The sequence below is a fragment of the Belonocnema kinseyi genome, chromosome 8, assembly GCF_010883055.1.
Source record: "Belonocnema kinseyi isolate 2016_QV_RU_SX_M_011 chromosome 8, B_treatae_v1, whole genome shotgun sequence".
In the NCBI taxonomy this organism is placed as follows: Eukaryota; Metazoa; Arthropoda; class Insecta; order Hymenoptera; family Cynipidae; genus Belonocnema; species Belonocnema kinseyi.
In genome coordinates this window covers 109,613,039-109,633,798 of record NC_046664.1, presented here as the reverse complement: position 1 = coordinate 109,633,798, position 20,760 = coordinate 109,613,039, and the positions used below count along the sequence as shown (strand labels likewise).

Here is a 20,760-nt window from a genome sequence, read left to right as displayed (position 1 = left end):
CGCCAATTAGCACAAATGGTAAGTTCCGACAGTGCCTACAAGTGTGCCTACTGGCCGCTAAATGGCAATACCGGTTTCATATGTATACACCTGGTAAAACCACGTCTCTCAAACTAGGCACATAAATTCGATATCCTTTGCAATTTCCAATGTATCTAACTAAAAACCCCTTTGTTTCATTTTTATTAAGCTCCTTTCACTTTTTTCTGGTATATGAACAAAACACTCAGTTCCAAAAACCTTCAGATTATCTAAGTTTGATGCTTTTCCATGCCACAGCTCAAAAGGCGTTTTGCCAGGGTGTTTAGTTGGACCTGTTCGATTTATAACATATGCCGCAGTATTCATAGCTTCCGCCCACAAAAACAAAGGCAAGTCAGAATTAGAATAAATTATGGATCGCGCCGCCTCAATTACGATTCGATTATTACGTTCCGCGACCCCGTTCTGCTGTGGCGTGTATGCAACATTTATTGTATGCTTTATGCCTTTACTTTTTAAAAATTGCTCAATGTTTTTATTGACATATTCTTTACCGCCATCGCTGTGAATCTCTTTGACATTTTCGCCAAACCGATTTTCAATTTCAAGACAGAAAAACTTTAACCGTTCGAATACTTCTGACTTTTCTCGCAAAAAATAAATTTTTCTATAACCCGAAAATTCATCCTTGAAAATCAAACTATATCGCTTCCTACCGAGAGACTCTTGCTGCATTGGCCCGCACACATCGGTGTGAATCACTTCACGAACCTTCGTGGCGCGATCGACTCTCCCATGGAAAATTAATCTATGATGTTTGCCATATTACCATTACCCGTTTTCACGCTCATCTGAATCTTGAACTCCTCATATTCGCTGTAATATTTCTTCTGATAAGTCATGTGATCGCTCGCCCCTGAGTCCAGTACCCATGAATCGTTGCTATCAACAGGACTGCTGCTTCCAAGAAATATGTGTTTAGCCTTTAATGCCTCATGTTCCTTTGCCGAACTTGCTCCGTCCTGCACATCCGATTTCTCACTTCTTTTCGGACAATTTCTTTGTATATGATTTTTCGACCCATACGAATAAGAACCACTACAATCCTTTTTCAAGTGACCTGATTTACTACAATTATAACAATCAAAATTACTCCACTTCTTTTTAATATTACTTTGGCCAGCTTTCTTGTTGTTTAAAATTGTTTGAATTGTAGGTTCCCGACTTAGCTTTCGTGAACAAAGCCACCGTCGTTTCTTCAGAATTATTTTGAGCTTCAATTCTCATTTCCTCGGACATCAATCTCGCCGTAATATTTTCCATTGTCTTCTTCGTTTCGTCCACGGAATTCCACGCACTATGAAAATGATTATATTTTGCCGGTAAAACCGATAGTACGCGTCTCAATAACATTGAATCTGCAATTGTACTACCGAGATTCTTCATTTTTGTCGCCAACTGCTCAAGTTTCGACAAATTATGTGCGTAGTCTGCTGCCGTATTATCTGTAGGCATTGTCAATCTGCGCAATACGTTTCGTATTCACAGTTCACTTTTATTCTTACAAGCCACTCACACTGGGCCCATGACCTGTTACGTGCTCTTCCGCCGTTTGAAAAGCTCTCCCCACTCTTAATATCAATCATGACTCAATGCACCACTGGCTCACATCACTCATAAGCATAGCCATAAATGGAATATAGAGTTTTTACTCTAACACTTACATCTTTTTTTTTTTGTTCTTTTCTTTTGTATTGATGTGCACTAGGGTAGATTGTTGGGGCGTGAAGCTCATTGTAACTCATTGGAACTTGGAACGTCGAGGGGAAGTATCGCACTGCATTCACGTGGCCACGAAATTTGATGATGACAGCTGAGATTGTGGAAAATGTTATTTTCTCGTTTTCCCCCATCGCATTTCCTCTTACCGTGTGCGAGATGATTAAAGTCGAAATTTGACTCATTCATAGCTACATACAAACAGACACATATGTAGGGTACATAAGTCTGGAAGAGTTCGGACTCCTCTTTTGAAATCGCTGTCTCACTCGAAAAAACGAAAAACCAAATATTTCAAAAATCCTAATCGTTAGCCTAAAACTCTAAACCCTTGAAAATAAATCCTTAAAGTCAGGATATTATATCTGATTGTTCAATCATGAAAAATTCGGGGATTAAAATTTTTCCGGGACAGTTCGGACACATTGAAAATAATTTTTTAAGTTTTCAGAATGTTATATAAAAATAAGATAATGACAGAAGTTATTTTAATTATTTAAACATGATCTTTTCAAATCTGAACAAAAATGTTATACATATTCGTAAAAATAAAGTCGAAAATACAAACGAAACGCACGAATAGAGTAAGCTTTGTTTTAGGATCCCACTGTATATTTCTAAACAGGCTTTTTCTTTCATGAATCATCGGCATTCTGCGATCTGAAATTATAATTTAGTTTTAAAAATACATCAGTTTCAAATAAATAATTTATTTATGATCGTTTATTGAAAAATTTATTATTCCATAAAAAATTGTTAAATTTTCAATAAACATTGAAAATAGCATATTTTCGTTAATTTAAAATTGAATGAAATTTGACATGTTAAATCCTACGTGTGATTAAGGTATATTAATAAGATTTAGATGTATTTGGTGACAAGAGTCATGTCGTTTGACTCTTGTCGAAATATCCATCTACATTTTCGTTTATTTTTTTATTAATACATTTATTCAACTATTTATTCATAGATATACTTTTTCTATGTATTATTATAGATAATGCATTAATTCGTCTATTTATCTTCTCATTTTTTGTTTGTTTTCATACAATTTATCATCTATTTATCCAATTTTCCATCGTTTGTCAGTGCACTCAAGTGTCCGTGTTGTCCCGAAAAAAACGTTCGAACTCTCCTGATTTGCCGAGAGAGAAAGAACATTCACACCCCCATGCTTGAATGCAATAGTATTTTCTAAACAAAAAATTACATTTTAGTCAAAATAAAACTATTTTTGAAGAACACGGGAAATTTTCACCGTGATTCATGCTACTTCATGCAAATAGCTGTTCATAATTTGTTAAATCAGAATATCCTATTTTACTGCTTTTAACTTTTAAAGCAAAATACAATTTTTTTATTTAAATGTATATACTTAAAACTAACTATATACGATAACAATCGAATTTTAAATTTTTTATAAAGGATTGTATTTGTAATTAAGTCTCTTTTTTTGTTGCAGTATTATGAGATGTCATGTGGCTTCAACATCGAGATTACCAAGCAGGTGAGTGAGACAATTGGCAAATTAAATTACAAAAAATTGTACTGAGGCGAACAAAAAATTTGATTTTAAAAAGTATTGTGTTTAATTACGTATCAGATGACAGGGGTTGACGTATCGGTTATTGCAGCGGTCAGGAAATCTTGTAATTTCGGCTAATTGACGATGGTCCCTTGTCAGCAATCTTCTTAAAAGCAGCATGACCCTCCCTCTCATCAGGACCCTTTTGCGAGCGTAGGCTAAACTAAACCCTGAACGCCTTCCCCAGTTCCCAAGCTGGCTGATATTCATTAGCATTAGCGGCCGATCATTTCTCACTCTTGCATCCAGGGCTGTTGCTCAATGGGGTGAGAGGGTTCTATCATTTCCACCCTTTGCACTAAATCGTCGAAAAATTATCGCGGTATCGGAAACTTCTCTCCAGTCACTCTTGTTACATCCTTCCTTATTCTCGTCTTCCCAAAAACGGAAATTAATTCCTACTGAGCTCTCACTTCTCCTCTTAAACTTACTTCTAAACTAAATGTTAGATTCTAAATCAGACAAAGAAACAATAAATAATCTTAATTGTTTCTTTAACAATGACAATAATTTTTCGACAAGGGTTACACTAAAATGTTATACAGTCCAGGTACACTGAAGTAAAATAATTAATTAATAGCAGTCATTAAAATAAATTCATAATTTTTTGGCAAAAATAGGCCTGTAAGAACCCTACATATTCTTTCTAGTTATTTTAATAATCTCAGTATTTCACTTAAATTAATGCAGTTGAAGTATCCCAATCTCAAATGATCGTATCCCAGTACTTGATGTCAAGCATGCCATGTTCTTAGAAAAGTTGAAGGTATGTGAATTGCACTTTGTGAAACTAGATGTCTAGTTATGAGCATGATGCAAATTACCAGGGGTGGGATTCCGATGCCCTCCAGTCTAGTTTATCGAATCTCTTTTTTTAACGCATGAATATTCATAATGTATACTATATTTTTAAAAGCATTATTTATTGCCTAAAATAGGTTTAATGCTCGAGTTATAAATATAAATTTTTGTATTTTTTGACAGAAAGTTTAAATCGGGGTTCTGTTATTTCAATTCGAATAATTACGAAACAAACAGTACGAGAATTAAGTACAAATTTACATATTGACGAAAAATAAATTATTATTTTAATTGTATAGTTCTATACTCCATTAATAATTTTAGATTCAGTTCTCGTATTTTTTATTTCTAATTTAAATAAATATTTGTTTAAAGTAATGAAATTAAACTAATTATTATTAATAATAATGTTGTTAAAATGGTATAATAATATTTAACTTTAATAATAAAGTAATGCTTTGAACAATATTTCAAACTTTCTGGATTAGTGTCTCGTAATAAAAAACTTGATCAAATATTTTTTTATTTTGATCAAATTGAATTTGTAGGTTTTCCTAATGCTTTTTTTTAATTCAGGCCTCGCGAACAATTAAGGCTACCTGACGGCCGTAGCCAAATATCAGGATGCTATTATTACGCGTACAGAAATACATTTTCATCTTAAATATCGAACAACTTCATATCTGGGGAATTCAGCTTGGGTATCCTCTACTTTTCTAGCAATCTTAACATGCCTATCCTCTACTGTTCTGACACCACTGACTGGAGCTGGGGAATGAGCTATCTGTCTCGCACAGCAACGTGATTGGCCTTAGAATTAGTCTGTTAAGGCTGTCAAATTTTAGTTTAGTTTTAATATTATAGTACTTCTGCATCAGATCTGCTAGTTAAATTTGAGGTATCTAAGTACCCTCTGTCACGCGTATTGTACTCAAAGGTGAGAAAAGTGCGTAAAGCTCACTCTATTGTAAAGAATGCAAAATATGTCAAGAGTGTACACTTTTCCGAAACTAAATCTAGTCTTGATGCTGTATCTGATGAACGACAGAAACGTTTACTATAAAGAATCCAGTCAGTGGCAACTGCATGTGATAAACTTCTAAAAGGCTTTATGACTGAAGATACTGCCAAGGATTTTTTCGAATCAGCTAGATCTTTATTTGCCCCTGCAAAATGATGCCATGCTGTCCTTTTAGAATCTATCCCGTTTCCAAACTTCTCTGTTCTACATTCTGTTTTATTAGATATTGTAAAAGAGAATACCAAGACTGCGATAACGAAGAAAACAAGGGATATTGAGGAAGTTGAAGTTGACCTTGCGGTTAACGCCTTGTTGTCAATGAAAGCTGGTCATCCTGACTTTGTGATGCATGGTATGCAAGTATTACATGTTCGGTCTCTAATGTTGACTTTGAGAGGGGTTTCAGTGCCTATAGTGACATCCTTACTCCAAAGCGGAATAGACTTTCTCCTGCAAATGTTGAAGTTGCGTTGTGTATGTACTTCGGAAGTGATATGAAATCGTCCAATCAATAAGATGGATTATTTTAAAGATATCGTTGATAAGGGTTCTGTTTTTGATAATTCCATTCGTATTCAAGTCTTATTGATTTATGTTTCAGATTCCTGATGATTAATTTCGAAAAAAATTAACACTAATATGATGAGATGAACCTTGTGTTGTGTAATGTGTCTAATGTCATATATAATAAACAGAAGTTTATTTGTTTTAAGGGAGTCACCTCATGAAACACCCGGAAAAAAAGGTTCTTTTCAAGATTTTTTTTGTCAAAAAAGAAATGATATACATCCATGATCTTTTACATTTATTTTTCAGTACTTCTGAACAAAATTACAAAAAAAAAAACCAAGTCAAAATTTTGCGAAATGGCGGCGTTATTCATTGTGGACTGGGATGCGTCGCGGCAGGAGTCGTTGAATGGCGCGCAGGATAGCGTCCGTAATTTTTGTCTGAAATCAATGAAATTTTTTTTTACTTAGTACACTTATTTATTCTATATGATCCATTAAAAATCCAAAGATAATAGAAAATGTACCATTTTGTTCTGTTAAAATCAAAATTTTCGATTTTTCGCTGTAAAATTTGTTAATATTGTTGCATATTAGCAAAAAATGAAAATTTAGTTGAGGTCAATCGATGGAAAACTTTTGTGTAATCATGCACGCTAGTTTGAAAAAATTGGTTTTGAGAAAACGCGCCTCAAAGCCGAAACCGCCCGAAAATACAATTCAACGGTGAAACACACTTATGCACACCAACTTTAGACTTTTTCCCGACAGATAATGCGAGAATTAACAAGTCCCGCACAGCGTGACTGACCCGCTCGTGCGCCGAGACACTCTACGGACTGTATCTTTAGAAATATTCCGAATTTTCATTTAACATTTTATATGCACATTCCTAAATGGTTTTTCTATCGATTAAAAAGAAAAAAATAGATTTTTTCAGACTTTCATGAGACGACCCCCTTAAGAGCAAATAATTTCACTATAATATTTGCTTATTCTTTCCCTGTTGTTTAAAATATATTTTTCCAACCTGTAATGCATAATAGTGGCTAGACCTGTATTTTTGAACGTATAATGCTTGCATAATTTCAGAATTTTCACCGCATAATCACCGCATAAAAGACTCGAATTTTGGCGTATAATTCGGCATTCTCGAATGCATAAAGTTCACATCCATAATAATGCTGTAGGGTTTACCTTATTCCTTAAAAGATTCTCTGTAAATCTCATTAGTACAATCTATTTAAATAAAACGTTTATTTAGGGATAAATAAAAATTGAACTATCTAAAAGTGGTATACGTCAGTAATTAAATAATTATTTAAAAATGGAGCAGACAACTAATTTCGAGCTGAACGCTGGACTGCGCTCAGCTGCCTTAGATTGAGAGTTGCACGCGGTGCGCGTGCTCGAAAACGATTGTAAAAGCTAAAGAGTAGGGGGTGAACTTGGGCGAAAGATCGTCTCCATAGTGTGTCCAGAACGTGGGATTTTTTGGCCCCCACCTCTCTTCCATCTGGGAGCGACACATTCAAACGTAGCGTGTCTGTGAGTCAGCTCTGTTAAATGCTGCGAAGCCCAGCCTTTGTAAAGCCGAAAATGCACAAGCAGGAACCCGAGCTCTTCCGACCTCACGAATGACGATCTAGCTGCTCCTCAAATTTATTCAGATTTTGAAATCCCGAGTTACCTTAGGAACCATTAGGCTTATTGCGAAGAGGCAAATATAATTGACTTGATGTAAATAGACATAGAAGACAAGACTTCTGGGTCTAAAATGTTTTAAATTTAGGGCTGCATTCCTTAGTCATATTTTTAGTAAACAATGGATGTTTAACAAATAAAAAGCTACCAAAAATAAAAAAATTTTGACTGAGAAAGGTCAATTTCTTAACAAAAAAGTTCAACCAAAAATGATACAGTTAAATTTTTAGTATAAGAAAATCTTTTTCAATAACAACAAAATCGAATTTTCAACAAAACAGTAAATTATCAACCAAAATAGTTATTTAAAAAAATGTTTAATTTAAAATAGTTTAATTTTCGATGGAACAAATGAATTTTCAATTAAAAAGTGTAAAAAAAAACAATCGAATTTACAGCAGAATAGTTCAGTTTTAAACATATAGTTAGGATTTCATTAAAAAAATTATTTTTCAACCAAAAATGAAATTAAAGGAATTCTGAGAGAAGATTTTGAAACGATTAGAAAATAAAATAATTAAAACTTGCAAAAAATCAAAAGAAATTTGAATAATTCTTGAAAATTAGAAGATTAGAAGGTCTGAAAATATTAGAAAAAAAGAATTATTTTTCTAATAATCGTTTGAAAATTTTAAATAATTTTTATTTACAAAAATGTACTATAAACAAAAATTCAAAAAGATTTTGAAATACATCAAACGATTTCCTAAAATTTAAAAGAAGAGTGTAGAAGATTTTAAAGCAAAATGTTTCAATTTGATAAGATTAAAAAGTTTTAAAAGACGTCAATAATCCAGTAAATTCAAGAAATATTTAGAAGAATGGTAGAGATTCAAATCTAATTTTAAACTTAAATTTATTGGAAATGTACATTTTCAAAGATTTCAAAAAAATTAACTTTAGAACTTTAAAGGAATTCCCAAAGATTTCAAGGAGATTAAATTATTTTTCTTAAAAATCCTGTGAAAAATTTAGAAGATTATATAAGTAAAGTTTTTTACATCTTGAATGCTTTTTAAAAATTTTAAGAAGAATGTAATGAGTTAAAAATATTTTTTTAGATTTATTTTGCTTTAAACGTATTAGAAATATTTAAAGTTGAAAAAATTTCTCAACAATTTCTCAAATATTCGTTGATATCTTCCAAACTTCTAAATGTCCTAAACATCTTTTAAAAAGACTCGATCTTTTCTAATATTTTTTTAAATCTATTAAAATAACAAAATTTAAAGTCCTCATGGTTCTTTTTTGATTTATCTCTTTTTATGCTATTTTAGGCTATAATCACAATTTTGAGGATTTTAAGAGAGAAATCCACAAAGTTACTAACTTGACCTCATTCAAAAGACTAATCATTTGACAAAAATGTTGTAAAATTTTCCTTTGAATGTGGTTGCGGAAAGGAATTTCATTAAAAAATGTGTGGGATTTTCTGAACAGAAAACTACATGAATATCTGAACTTTCTTATTTTAATTTTTTTAAGTGTATTTTAATCTGATTTACGTTTCGTGAAAAATCATGTGCTAAAAAACGATAACAGAAATATCTATTTCTTTAACTTCAACTATAATTTGTAAGGAGATTCTTCATAGTATTTTACTAACTAATGCATATATTTTTATAATTTTTTTCCTGAAATCTATTTCCTAAGGTTAAACATGGTACACACATATCGTAAAATTAAAAAGACACCAACTATTTGCAGGAATTTTTATAATAAAAATCAACGTCTATCATATTCAAATAAATTTTGGCAATATTTATAAAAATTTTATTATGTTTAATTTAAAAAATTAATGAATAGAGAGTACAGTTTTATTTTAGAAATTTCACGACGGTTTTTCGTATCATGTTTGACCCTCGGCCAGACCCTCGGTCTTACCTTTACAATTTTTTTCTCTTTTTATAATCATGAGATATTTCTTTATAAAATAAATTCTGTTGGATTTATTTTACAATTATTTACAATCAATTTCAATTACAATTTTTGTACAATTACAAGAAAATTGTAAAAGCTAAATTTTGTAATGTTGAGATAAGTATTTTAAGGCATTAAAGATTTTGAAAAGATTTCAAATACAATAAAATAAGTATTATCAGTTTGTTTATAAATTTAGATTTAAAAAATTATTATAAGATTTTTAAGAAAACTAAAAAAAAAAAAGATTTTCAAAATGTAGAAACAAATTTCCTTATAATCTTCTAAATTTTCCCAAGCATTTTAAGAAATTATGTTTATTCTCCTGGAACCTTTCAAGATTCTTTTAAAGTTCCTAAAGTTTATCTTGCGTTTTTAAAACACTTCTAAAATTTAAATTTTTTTGAATCTCATTAAGTCTACTAAATACTTTCTGAATTCACTTGATTATTTACTTTTTGTTAACTTAATAATCTTATCCAATTAAAGCATTTTGCTTTAAAATCTTCTACACTCTTCTTTTGAATTTGAGGAAATCGTTTGACGTGTTTAAAAATCTGCTTGAATTTTTTTTTAATTACATTTTTTAAAATAAAAAATTATTTAAAACTTTTAAACGATTATTAGAAAAATAATTATGTTTTTTTAATCTTGTCAGACCTTTCAATCTCCAATCTTTAAAAATTATTCAAATTTTTCCTGATTTTTTTTCATTCTGCAAAATTAAAAAGTACATTCCTTTAAAGTTTTTCAGATGCTTTGAGAATATTGGAAATCTTTTGCAATGTTTCGAAATGTTTATAAAAAATGTTTTCAAATTAATTGTTGGAAATAAAGAATTATTTTTATTATTCCTTTAAAAATGTTTACAAGTTTTAATTATTTTTGAATCGTTTCTAAATTTTTGAATATCTCTCAAACTTACCAAAATTTGAAAGAATTATATTCCTTAATTTTTCTAAAGTTAAGTAACATAGAAAAATTACAACATTTTGCGTCAAAATATTTTACGTACTTTTTAGACATTTTAGGAAATAATAAAAAATGTTTTGTAATATTTTTTTTAATTTTCTGTTAGAATTCATTCCAAAACAATTATTTACATTTTTTTGCAAGGAGTTCCTTTCATTATCTTTCATTATCTGAAAGTCCTTCGTTTATCGACTTTTATTATTATTTTTTCATTTTACATACATATCTATTATATTTTATCAAAATCTAATATAAAAGTCTTAAATGTTAAGTGTATTTAAATACTGCAATTTTTAATGTTTCCAAGTTTTTAGAAATAATTCAAGAAATTGTATGTGTAATTAAAATAAACTTTTTTTAAATCTCATTCAACTTATTCCAAGTGATCTTTTTTGAATTTTCAAAATTTATGTAATTACTTATTCTGATTGGAAATAATTGAACCTCTTGCGATTAAAAACGGGGATTCTGCTTGAGAAGAAATGTGCTGAAATTAATTTTTTTATAAATCATTCGAATTTCAGTTTGAAAGATTGATAATTGTACACAATTTCCAGGCGCATCTTTCTTATTCTTCGAAAAGAATTGTTAGATTTTTCAGTTTTTTAAATCAGTTTATCCCACGTTTCCAAAGCTACTCTGAAGTTTAAATTCTTTTTAAATCTCATTAATTCTACTAAAAAATTATTGAATTTATTCGATTATTCAAATTTTTTTTTTAAATTTGTAATGTTATCGAATTAAAAAATTTTGATTTTAAAACCTTTTACACTCTTTTTCGAAATTTTAGGAAATTGTTTGATGTGTATCGAAATCTTCTTTAATTTTCTTTTAAAGCACATTTTTCAAAATCAAAAATTATTTTAATTATTTCTAGGAACCTAAAATAATTTTTTTACATTTTCGTCAAAACTTTCAAAACTCTTGAGAAATCTTTACAAGTTTTAATTATATTTGAATCCTTTGAAAATTTCTGAATGTCTATTGCATTTACTCCATTTTGATCTATTTATTATAACCTTACCAAATTGAAACTTTCTAATCATTGAAAACTATTTAAATTTTTCCTGATTTTTTTGAAATTCTGCAAAATGAAAAAGATTGCCTTAAAATCTTCAGATTCTTTATTGAACATTTTAAACATGGTTGAAAATGTATTGGAATTTTTTAAAATCAGTTTTTCAAAATAAAAAATTATATTAATTATTCGTAGAAACCTAAAAGAATTTTTTTCATTTTCGTGAGACCTTAAAAAATTCTTTAAAAAATCTTTACAAATTCATATTATTTTCTAATCGTTTCAAAATTCCCGAATATCTCTTAAACTTACGCAAATTTGAAAGCACATTTTTTAAACCAAAATAAATGTTTCAAATAGCGCAACACAATTGCGCAAGAAGACTTGATAAGAATTAATTTCCTTATTTTTTTCTAAAATTATAGAACATAGCAAAATTGCCTGAACTTTCATTCTCTTGACACCCAGTGAAAATTCATTTTACTTAAAAACTCCTCCAAATAGCCAGTTAAACACCGAAAACGAATCATGAAGTCGAGGGGGGGGGGCTCGGGCTTGTGCTCGTGCATTTTCGGCTCTACAGGAGGCTGGGCTACGCAACATATAGCAGAGCCGACTCACTGACACACTACGTTTGAATGTGTCGCTCCCAGCTGGAAGAGTGGTGGGGGCCGAAAAATCCCACGTTCTGGAGACGCTGCGTCTCCAGGATATTCGCGGTGGGAACGAAAATGCGAAGTCTGACGGCCACTCGGCTAACCTTTATAAACAGTCTCGTTCTATTTGTTTACATGCGAAATGTGCGACTTGTGTGGAATAATTACGTGTAATATTGATTAAAAGTGGTGTCAACCTTAGAAGTTTAGTGAAATATATTGGTTTAATCTTAAATTATAATAACTGTAAGGGCCGGTTCCACCAACCTCGGTTAAAAACGTAATCCTCGGTTAAAGCTAGTTACGCGTTCCACCATTTTTTAACAGCCGGTTAACTCGCATTAATAATCGTTAAATCTAACCGGTCACGATTGGTCGTTTAGGGCGGTTTAATCGTCCTTTAACCTAAAAAGTGCAGTGTCGTTGTGAAATATGGAGTTTTTGGAAGAAGTTCTGAGGTCTTCTGATGACGAAATGGGAGAAGACATTTTTGAATTGATCCGCCAAAGACCGCGAATTTTCTAAGAAAAATGGATTTCTTTGATAATTTTGACGACATTGATTTTCAAACGAGATTTCGCTTAAGAAAAGCTTGTGTAAATGATCTGGTGAATCAAATGGAAGGATCATTAAGAAGAAAATTAGGCGATCTCACTTTATTTTCTTCCATCTTATCACAGATAACATGAATAAAAAAGAAACATAACAGGAATAAAAGACACATACAAATTCACTTTTTTTAGGTCAGTGTGGACACGAGCGTGAAGTGAACTTTATTTGGATTTGTCGTGCACGGCAATATTGCTTTGCTTTTCACTCGACCGACAAGTAGCCAATCACGCGAATGGTTAAAAGTAAAATAGGAGTTACTTCAAAAAGACTATATGGTTAGATAACCGGGATCTACAAAAACGTGGTGGAACGCGCGACTATATAATCGACGCTTAACTATGACATTACATTTAACCTGCTGTTAGTTAACCAATGATTTTAATGAGGTTGGTGGAACCGGCCCTAAGTCTTCTAATCCTAGTATGCATTCTCAGAGTGTCAAAAAATGAATGTCGTGATGGATGTATATAGGTTAGCTGCATTCACATGAGAAGAAATAATGATTTAATACATTTATTCACGTTTGTCTCGTTTTTTGAAAAATCGACTACTTGATTAAAAATTTAACTTTGTTGGTTGAAGAATAACTATTTTGTTTAAAATTCATCTTTGTTGGTCGAAAATGTATCTTTCTTGGCTACAAAGTAACGTTCTTTTTGGAAATTCAACTGTCTCCTAAAATGTGAGCTTTTTTTATTTGCGCAGAAAACGTAGAAAAATGAACATCTGACGTGATTTAATTAACATTATCAATTTTTGTTCTTAAAGGACAAAATAATTCGCGATAATCATAATGTAATTTTATTTGATAAGAAAATTTGTAGTTTCTTATAAAAGTGGTAAATTTATTAACTTTTGTTGATTACGTTAGTAGTTTTTGAAGAAAAAATATTTCATCCTTTTTTACAAAAATCCCTTTTTTCGAGGCAAAAATCCCCCATTTCCCCTAAAATTGAGCTGCTGAACCTCTGTGACCTCTGAATTTTATGAACACTTATTAATAATTATTTTAACTATAAAAACATGGCTTTTTGAAATAGAAATTTAAAATATTGTGAACTTGGTAGATTTACTATTTTAGATCGTTTCAATTTTGAGGTTATAGGAGATTTTATCCACGCAATAGCCTCAATTTTAAATTGAAATATATGAATTCATCTACAGAGCTTTTACATTTATTAAGTATTTGAATTTAATATACTGACAAAGCTATTTAAATACGTACCTTTCTAAGTGTACTAACACCGCTACAACATGTTTGCAAGTCCCAGATGGCCAGCTTTGCAGGAACCAATTATTTCCTCTATCTCTATTTTTTAAAGGAAATCATAGAGAGCCTTCCATTTTGTGAGGGAAAAATGCCAATGCACTAGTTTGCAAAACAAGACCTCTAAGGCCCTTTTCATTTTAACGTGCACATATACATTTTTTTAATGCATTTTAATACTTTTGTCAAATGCATATGTATATTATTTATGCATTAGATTCTAGAGACTTCAATGAACATTTTTTGCCAAATCTATTAAAAATAATATTTACGCTATTTTATGTGGAATTACAATTTTGTTAAGTGTAGAATTTCCAATGCAATATTGAAAAATTCAATATTTGAAAACTCGATGTTTCATTTCTAATTTATTTATTAAAGGTGTGTAGTTTACATGTATTTACTATATAAAAGCATTTAAAAAATCTAATACTATGTTTTTAAGTTTTGTTTTTGTGCTCAAGCAGTTTTTTTATTTCAGTGTTTTAAAATGTTTTGGAGTATTTCTTGGGGGTTTAAAAAACACATTTTAGGGCTTGCCCTGAATGACAAACTCTATTAGGAATCGCTTATACAGTCAAACGATTTCAAAGTTATTCTTTTACTTGTTCTGGATGCCTTTTTTCAAATAGCCTATTTTCCAGGTTCCGCTATTCATATAGAAAGAATGCGACTATTCTTACCGAAATTTCGGTTCACGTAGTCAAGGCCTTGAATTTTCATATATAAATTTAATTTCTTTAGAGAACATAAATTTACATTTTCCAGCATTAAATTTAATTTGTACATCGTTTGCTTTTTTTAACGCGCAGTTTACTTTGTGGAATAAATTTTCTCTACTGCTTGTGATTCAATTAAAAAACAAAGACAAAATTCTCTAAAAAGAAGAAACAACTGAAACTTGTGTAATTAATCTGAGAAATAATTGTTTAATGAAATTTGAGGAGCGCTTGCTTGGTGAAAAGGGGAAAGGTTTGTGGGTGAAGTGTGGAAATGTTGAAAGGTTGAAAGAGAGTGTCTGTGGAGGCTGGTGACAGATATACATTTTCGTGGCACATTTCTGTAATCCTCTTCAATTTAATCTCCGAATGAAAGCAATCTTCTCCTATAAGGTTAGAACCCTCCGTTTCTACCCTTTACCCTTTTTAGCGCCCTCCTCAGCAAACACAATTCCGTTTCCCGCCCTTGGGAAGCTTTCCACCCTCGCTTTCATTTCTCTTCGTCCTATTCGGTTCTCTGGGTTTCTCTCTTGCTCCCTATCCTTTTCTCTATCCCTCTTCCAGTTTCTGTATTTTGCAGTCCTTCTCAGTCATGCCTTGTGTCTCTCCTTCTGAAGCTCTCACTCGATATTTGTTTCATCCGGCAACCCCAAAAGCCACCACTTTACTACTCGCTGGCAATGTCCCAGTTTGGTCTCACGCTCTTTAAATAACCGCATAAACACATAGTGGACCTCTGTGTACTGATTGTGAGTCGTTCAATTTCTGCGCATTCTGTAAAATATACCAACAGATTTCATGGTTTCATGAATTTTCTTTGTTGCACGAAACTTTCATGATGTTATTAGATGAATTATATTTTTTTAAATTTTACTGCTGATGGAAACGAAATATGAAAAAGGAGTATAGACTCTTTAAACGAAATCGACAAAAAAGTTATCATAGAGACATAAAGTACTGTAAAAGAAAAAGATATAATAGATACAGATAAACATGTTTCCATAATAAGAGTATAAAAAGTAATAAAACCGCTACCAGATAGCAAAAGTAACTGTGGATGTGTTTACTACTCTTCGCTGACGCACAGAGAAATTGCTTATAACTACTATCCCGAGTACAAATGCTTCGACTTGAGTTCGGATTGAATTGCCACCAATCAAGACATGCTGAAGTCGAAAATTTCGACTTAAGCATATCTCAGTTTTGAGACGGAGCCAGATTTCAATTTATGTCTTTGGAGACAAGTTTCTATGTATTGAAGACATAAATTTATCTCTTGAGTCAAATTTTTATATCTCCAATAAGAGCGGTTGATAACTTCGATTGTATACCGGTCCTAACAAAAAGGGTCATTGTGACTGTCATAAAAGCTAATCTTTGTTAATGATTAAACAATCTTGTATATTTTTATACAATATACAGGGTGTCCAAAAAGTCCCGGGACGGTTGGATATTTCCGTAGGTAAAATATTTTTCAAAAAAGTGAAGGTCATTCCTGAAGTAAATTTCAACGAGGAATTCAATGGTGAACTTCATTTTGACCTTGAAGTTGACCTTCATGGCTTTTTGAAGGTCAACTTTGTACTTTTAAATGGAAACCTCCATTTTTACATCTGCAATCAATAGAGCGGAAAATTCTACGTTCGGGTACATACACAAGTCATAGGTCAATTGTAACGTTCATGGTCAGTCAAAGGTTATTTGAAATTAACAAAGTTTTCCAAGAGGTCAGTGCAATTCCTGAAGTAAATTTCAACGAGAAATTCATTGGTGAGCTCTGTATTGATCTTGGTTATAGCGTTTTGAATATTGTAAAATCATAAGAAAATTTTTTCATTAAAAGTTCCAGGTATTCTGGTGAGATTTCTGTTCCTCCTCGAAGAGTTATACAGTCCTATACCGTTTTTCGATACCTAAGTCAAAACCTAAGGCGATACCATAAGTCCTATATCGTTTTTCCATACGAATATTATGAATCGAAACTAAATTTACGTATTACGAGTACATACTTACTATCTTTGGCTAAAAGATTATTATAGCACAAGCTAAACTTTCGGAACGACAGAGGGTATCTATATTAATGATTCGTGGTTGGGGAGTTCTAGTTCGATTTTATGATCAAGTTCGTTTGCTTTTTAATCGCCTTTTCGTAATGGAAAAGGGTTAAATCCTGTCTCAAAATCAACAATTGAAAGAACTCTAAGGCGCTTTATGAATCATGGATCTATCAAGGACCTTCAGAGAACTGGTCGACCAAAATCTGCAGGATCTAAGGAGATGCAGATGGACATAGCCCAAGCATTTGTTGAAAACCCATACCTTAGTTTACGTCGAACTAGTGATGAGCGTGATGTTCCTCCTGAGACAGTGCGAAATATTTTTAAAAAGCATTAATTTCCATCCTTACAAAGTTCATCTGGTACATGAGCTCAATTAAGACGATCCTGATCGTCGGGTTGAAACAGGCAAAATTGTGGATATTGGTCCGACACAAATCCCGATTGTATATTAGAGAGTCACACACAATATCCACAAAAGATTAATTTTTGAGCCGTTATCTTGAATGATACATTGATAGGCCCTTTCTTCATCGATGGTAATCTTAATGCCCGTGCATATGAAGGGCTTCTCAGAAACCAAATTGTACCAAGAATAAGGGAGATTACAGGCGATAATTTTTAAAGTGTTTGGTTCCAGCAGGACGGAACAGCGGCTCATTACGGTAGGGAGGTTCGAGCATATTTGGATACTCAGTTCCCTCAAAGTTGTATTGGGAGAAGGGGTGAAATCGAGTGGCCTGCTAGATCTTCTGATCTGACGCCTCTCGAACATTTTCTTTGGGGTTATTTAAAGAGCAAAGTATACTCAACGCAACCGCAAATCTTACACAAATTGCAGAATCGGATTCTGCAACAGGCTACTTTGATTGATAGAGAGATGATTCGTAATGCTGTAACTTGTCAAGAAGCTCAAGGTTTTCAGTTCGAACATCTTCACTGAAGGGTGAGAGGCAAGGGGACTCACGCTAATCAAGCACCCCGAAACGTGAGAGGCAAAGGGACTCATGCTAATCAAGCACCCCAAAGGTTACAGAATTTACTACGTCCACGTCGTTGTTCCTGGGTAATGCTAAACGTAAACGTAAACTGCTTGGAAGAAACCTTGAAAAAACCTTGAAGATCATCACCAAGATCAATACAGAGCTCACCAATAAATTTCTCGTTGAAATTTACTTCAGGAACTGCACTGACCTCTTGGAAAACTTTGTTCATTTCAAATAACCTCTAACTGACCTTGAACGTTACAATTGACCTATGACTTGTGTACGTACCTGAATGTAGAATTTTCCGCTCTATCGATTGCAGATGTAAAAATGGAGGTTTCCATTTAAAAGTACAAAGTTGACCTTCAAAAAGCCATGAAGGTCAACTTCAAGGTCAAAATGAAGATCACCATTCAATTCCTCGTTGAAGTTTACTTCAGGAATTACACTGACCTCTTGGAAAACATTGTTCATTTCAAATAACCTCTAACTGACCTTGAACGTTACAACTGATCTATGACTTGGGTACGTGTCTGAACGTAGAATTTTCCGCTCTATAGATTGCAGATGTAAAAAAAGGGGTTTCCATTTTAAAAAATAAAGTTGACCTTTAAAAAACCATGAAGGTCAAAATGAAGGTCACCATTGAATTCATCCTTGAAATTTAATTCAGGAATAACATTCACTTTTTTGAAAAATATTTTACCTTAGGAAATATCCAACCTTTCCGAGACTTTTTAGACACCCTGTATATATTCAATCAACTGTCGATCAGACAAGGCTCGACTTTAGACAAGTAAACGCCGTTTTACCTGTATTGGCCATAAACGTAAGACGAAGGCCTATGTTTAAACTCGGATTTGAGATGCAGCCAGACATCGATGTCTTGGAGACGAACTCAAGACATAACCAAGTCGAACTCAAATCGAAGCATTTTTACTGGGGACCGGCGAGAAAATGATTAACATCTCAGCAAAAAAAAAATGCTAGCGCAATAAAAAAATGGTCATATGAAAGCTAGAAATGATCTACGTAAATGACCTTGAAGTCGTTTATGTAAAAAAGTTGCTGTGCTTTGTACACTGAAAAATGTAGAAATGAGTCAGGATTTTCGGGTACATTTGAGTACAGTCAAGTTTAGGGCAGTATATCGTATACAAGGGGCAACGTGAAAAAGTTGAAACAATTCACGAGTATGAGGAAAACTGTTGTGAACCAATTTCAGTTGATAAATTTGAAAAATAATAAGAATTGTTGCTTAAAGGTACAAAAATATATTGATTTGTCGCGGGACCAATACACTGCTTCGCATACACGTGCGACTCTAACCTTAAAATGGAAAGGAAGCCTTATTTTCTGGAGGCGTTTTTTTTTTGTAAAAGCTTCTTCGTATCGTATTTTTTCTTGAAATTTCCAGGATCAATATGACGTTTAGGAAGACTTTTATAGCTGTTACGTATATACTGGAACATCTGTGAGGACCATCTGGTAGTGTTGGTGCAAGAACTATACCTTCTCGTTCTGAGGACAAAAATATTGTTCCCTCAGCTATATCGTTTTTTTTCGTGTATATGCCTCGCTATACACTGATATACACGTATATCCTAGAACTACGGTTGTTCATAAAAGAATTTAAAAATTTGAAATATATCAGACAGGCTCGGTCTTTGAACTTCTCCAACATTTATGCATAGACCTTTTAAAATTAATGTTACGCCCCCTTCCCTTTTCTTGCTCCCCCGCCCGTTTCTAGATCCGTACGCTTAGACTGAACCACATCATAAACGTGTTTAAACTTACGCAGTGTCCGGAATTTTAGACTCGACCATTATATTAATTTATGTACCTCGGTCCGGAATTTCTTATTTTTAATTTTGGTATTGCAAAATAACGTACAAATTTTATTTTTCATAATTATATTAATATTTGTACCCTCTTTTGCATTAATCTTTATTCGCAGATACCCTGAAAAATGTATCACTTCAATAAATGTGTATTATGGCAATTCATAATATGTATTTATATTAAAACAGCCGTATTTTTACTGTCCTGCTTTAGAATTTAAAATAAGTACGCCTCCTAAAAAAATTGTCGGAGGCAAAGTTTTTAGGGTTAAGCAAAAACTACACGCCTTATTGAAAAATGATTCAGAAAAAATTTGTAGATCTTTTTTGTTTGAACAACGTTTGTCTACTGATTTTTTTCGTGACTTGTGTCGTTTCTTAAAAATTTGATTTGGTTATCTTTAATGTTATTTTTGTCGATCAAAAAGAAAACTGAGACTGATATGGACAAAGAATGGTATGAACTTTAATCGATATACCCACTAAAATCACTTCAGTAGAAAATTTTCACTGACAACCAGTGAAATATCACTTATTGCCAGTGAAATTTGCCCTGTTTTCTAGTGATGCAGAAGAAGAAGAAGAATTGAACCGCTAGCGATCAAAAGGGGACACGGCCGGATTCAGCCTGAGAAGTATTGTCCTGAGTGTCAATTTTAAAAATCTTTATAATTTCAACTTTAAAGACTGATACTTGTAGAGAATTTCAAGGCGCATCTTTTTTTCCTGTTGCAAAAATTTATAGGTTTTGTAGTTTTTGAGATAATCGGTAAAAAGTGGATTTTTTGAAAACGAAAAATTCCAATCTTTTTTCACCACAACTCGCGCTAATTTAGCCAATTTTCATCATTTCGCGATTTCCCCAATACAAAGTACGCGTTTAAGTCTTCTGAACCTATCGAAGAAAGAAAAACGAGAATATTGTAATAAACAAAAAAGTTATTCGTATTTTTTTTTTAAGCAATGCAAAAATCATGAATTTTAACCTTCAAGCGCCTCGTTTAGCGAACGAATTTTAAGATAAGGAAAGTTTTCAGTGAGAAAGTTGTTCATTTAAGTTCAAAGAAGTTTTCTGGAAAGTTTTAGATCAAGTGGATTAATAGTTCAAAAATTATGAATGTTTCAAAATCCAAGCGGTAATCTTGACGCTGCCCAAAAACGTGCCTGGCCGGTTAGGTACGCGCTGCAGCGAACGACGTGAAGGTCAAGTCAATCTTACCAAAGCAAATGCACAACAGTAACTTTTTTTGTCATCTTCTATGAAATTCTACAAATAAAGCATAGAATCGGCGAAGTGATTGTTTCTTATAATAGTTGGAAAAGCATTT

General features: G+C 32.3%; 1 protein-coding gene across 10 annotated transcripts in view; it reads left to right on the top strand.

The window, feature by feature from the left end:
• LOC117178167 (protein groucho-like) overlaps window positions 1–20,760 on the top strand; it is a 397,186-nt gene that overhangs the window by 237,658 nt on the left and 138,768 nt on the right. For all 10 annotated transcript variants that reach the window (XM_033369453.1, XM_033369452.1, XM_033369451.1 and 7 more), the window contains one exon: window positions 3,224–3,268. In XM_033369453.1, coding sequence (XP_033225344.1) covers window positions 3,224–3,268 — 45 coding nt within the window. The remainder of the gene's footprint in view (window positions 1–3,223; window positions 3,269–20,760) is intronic.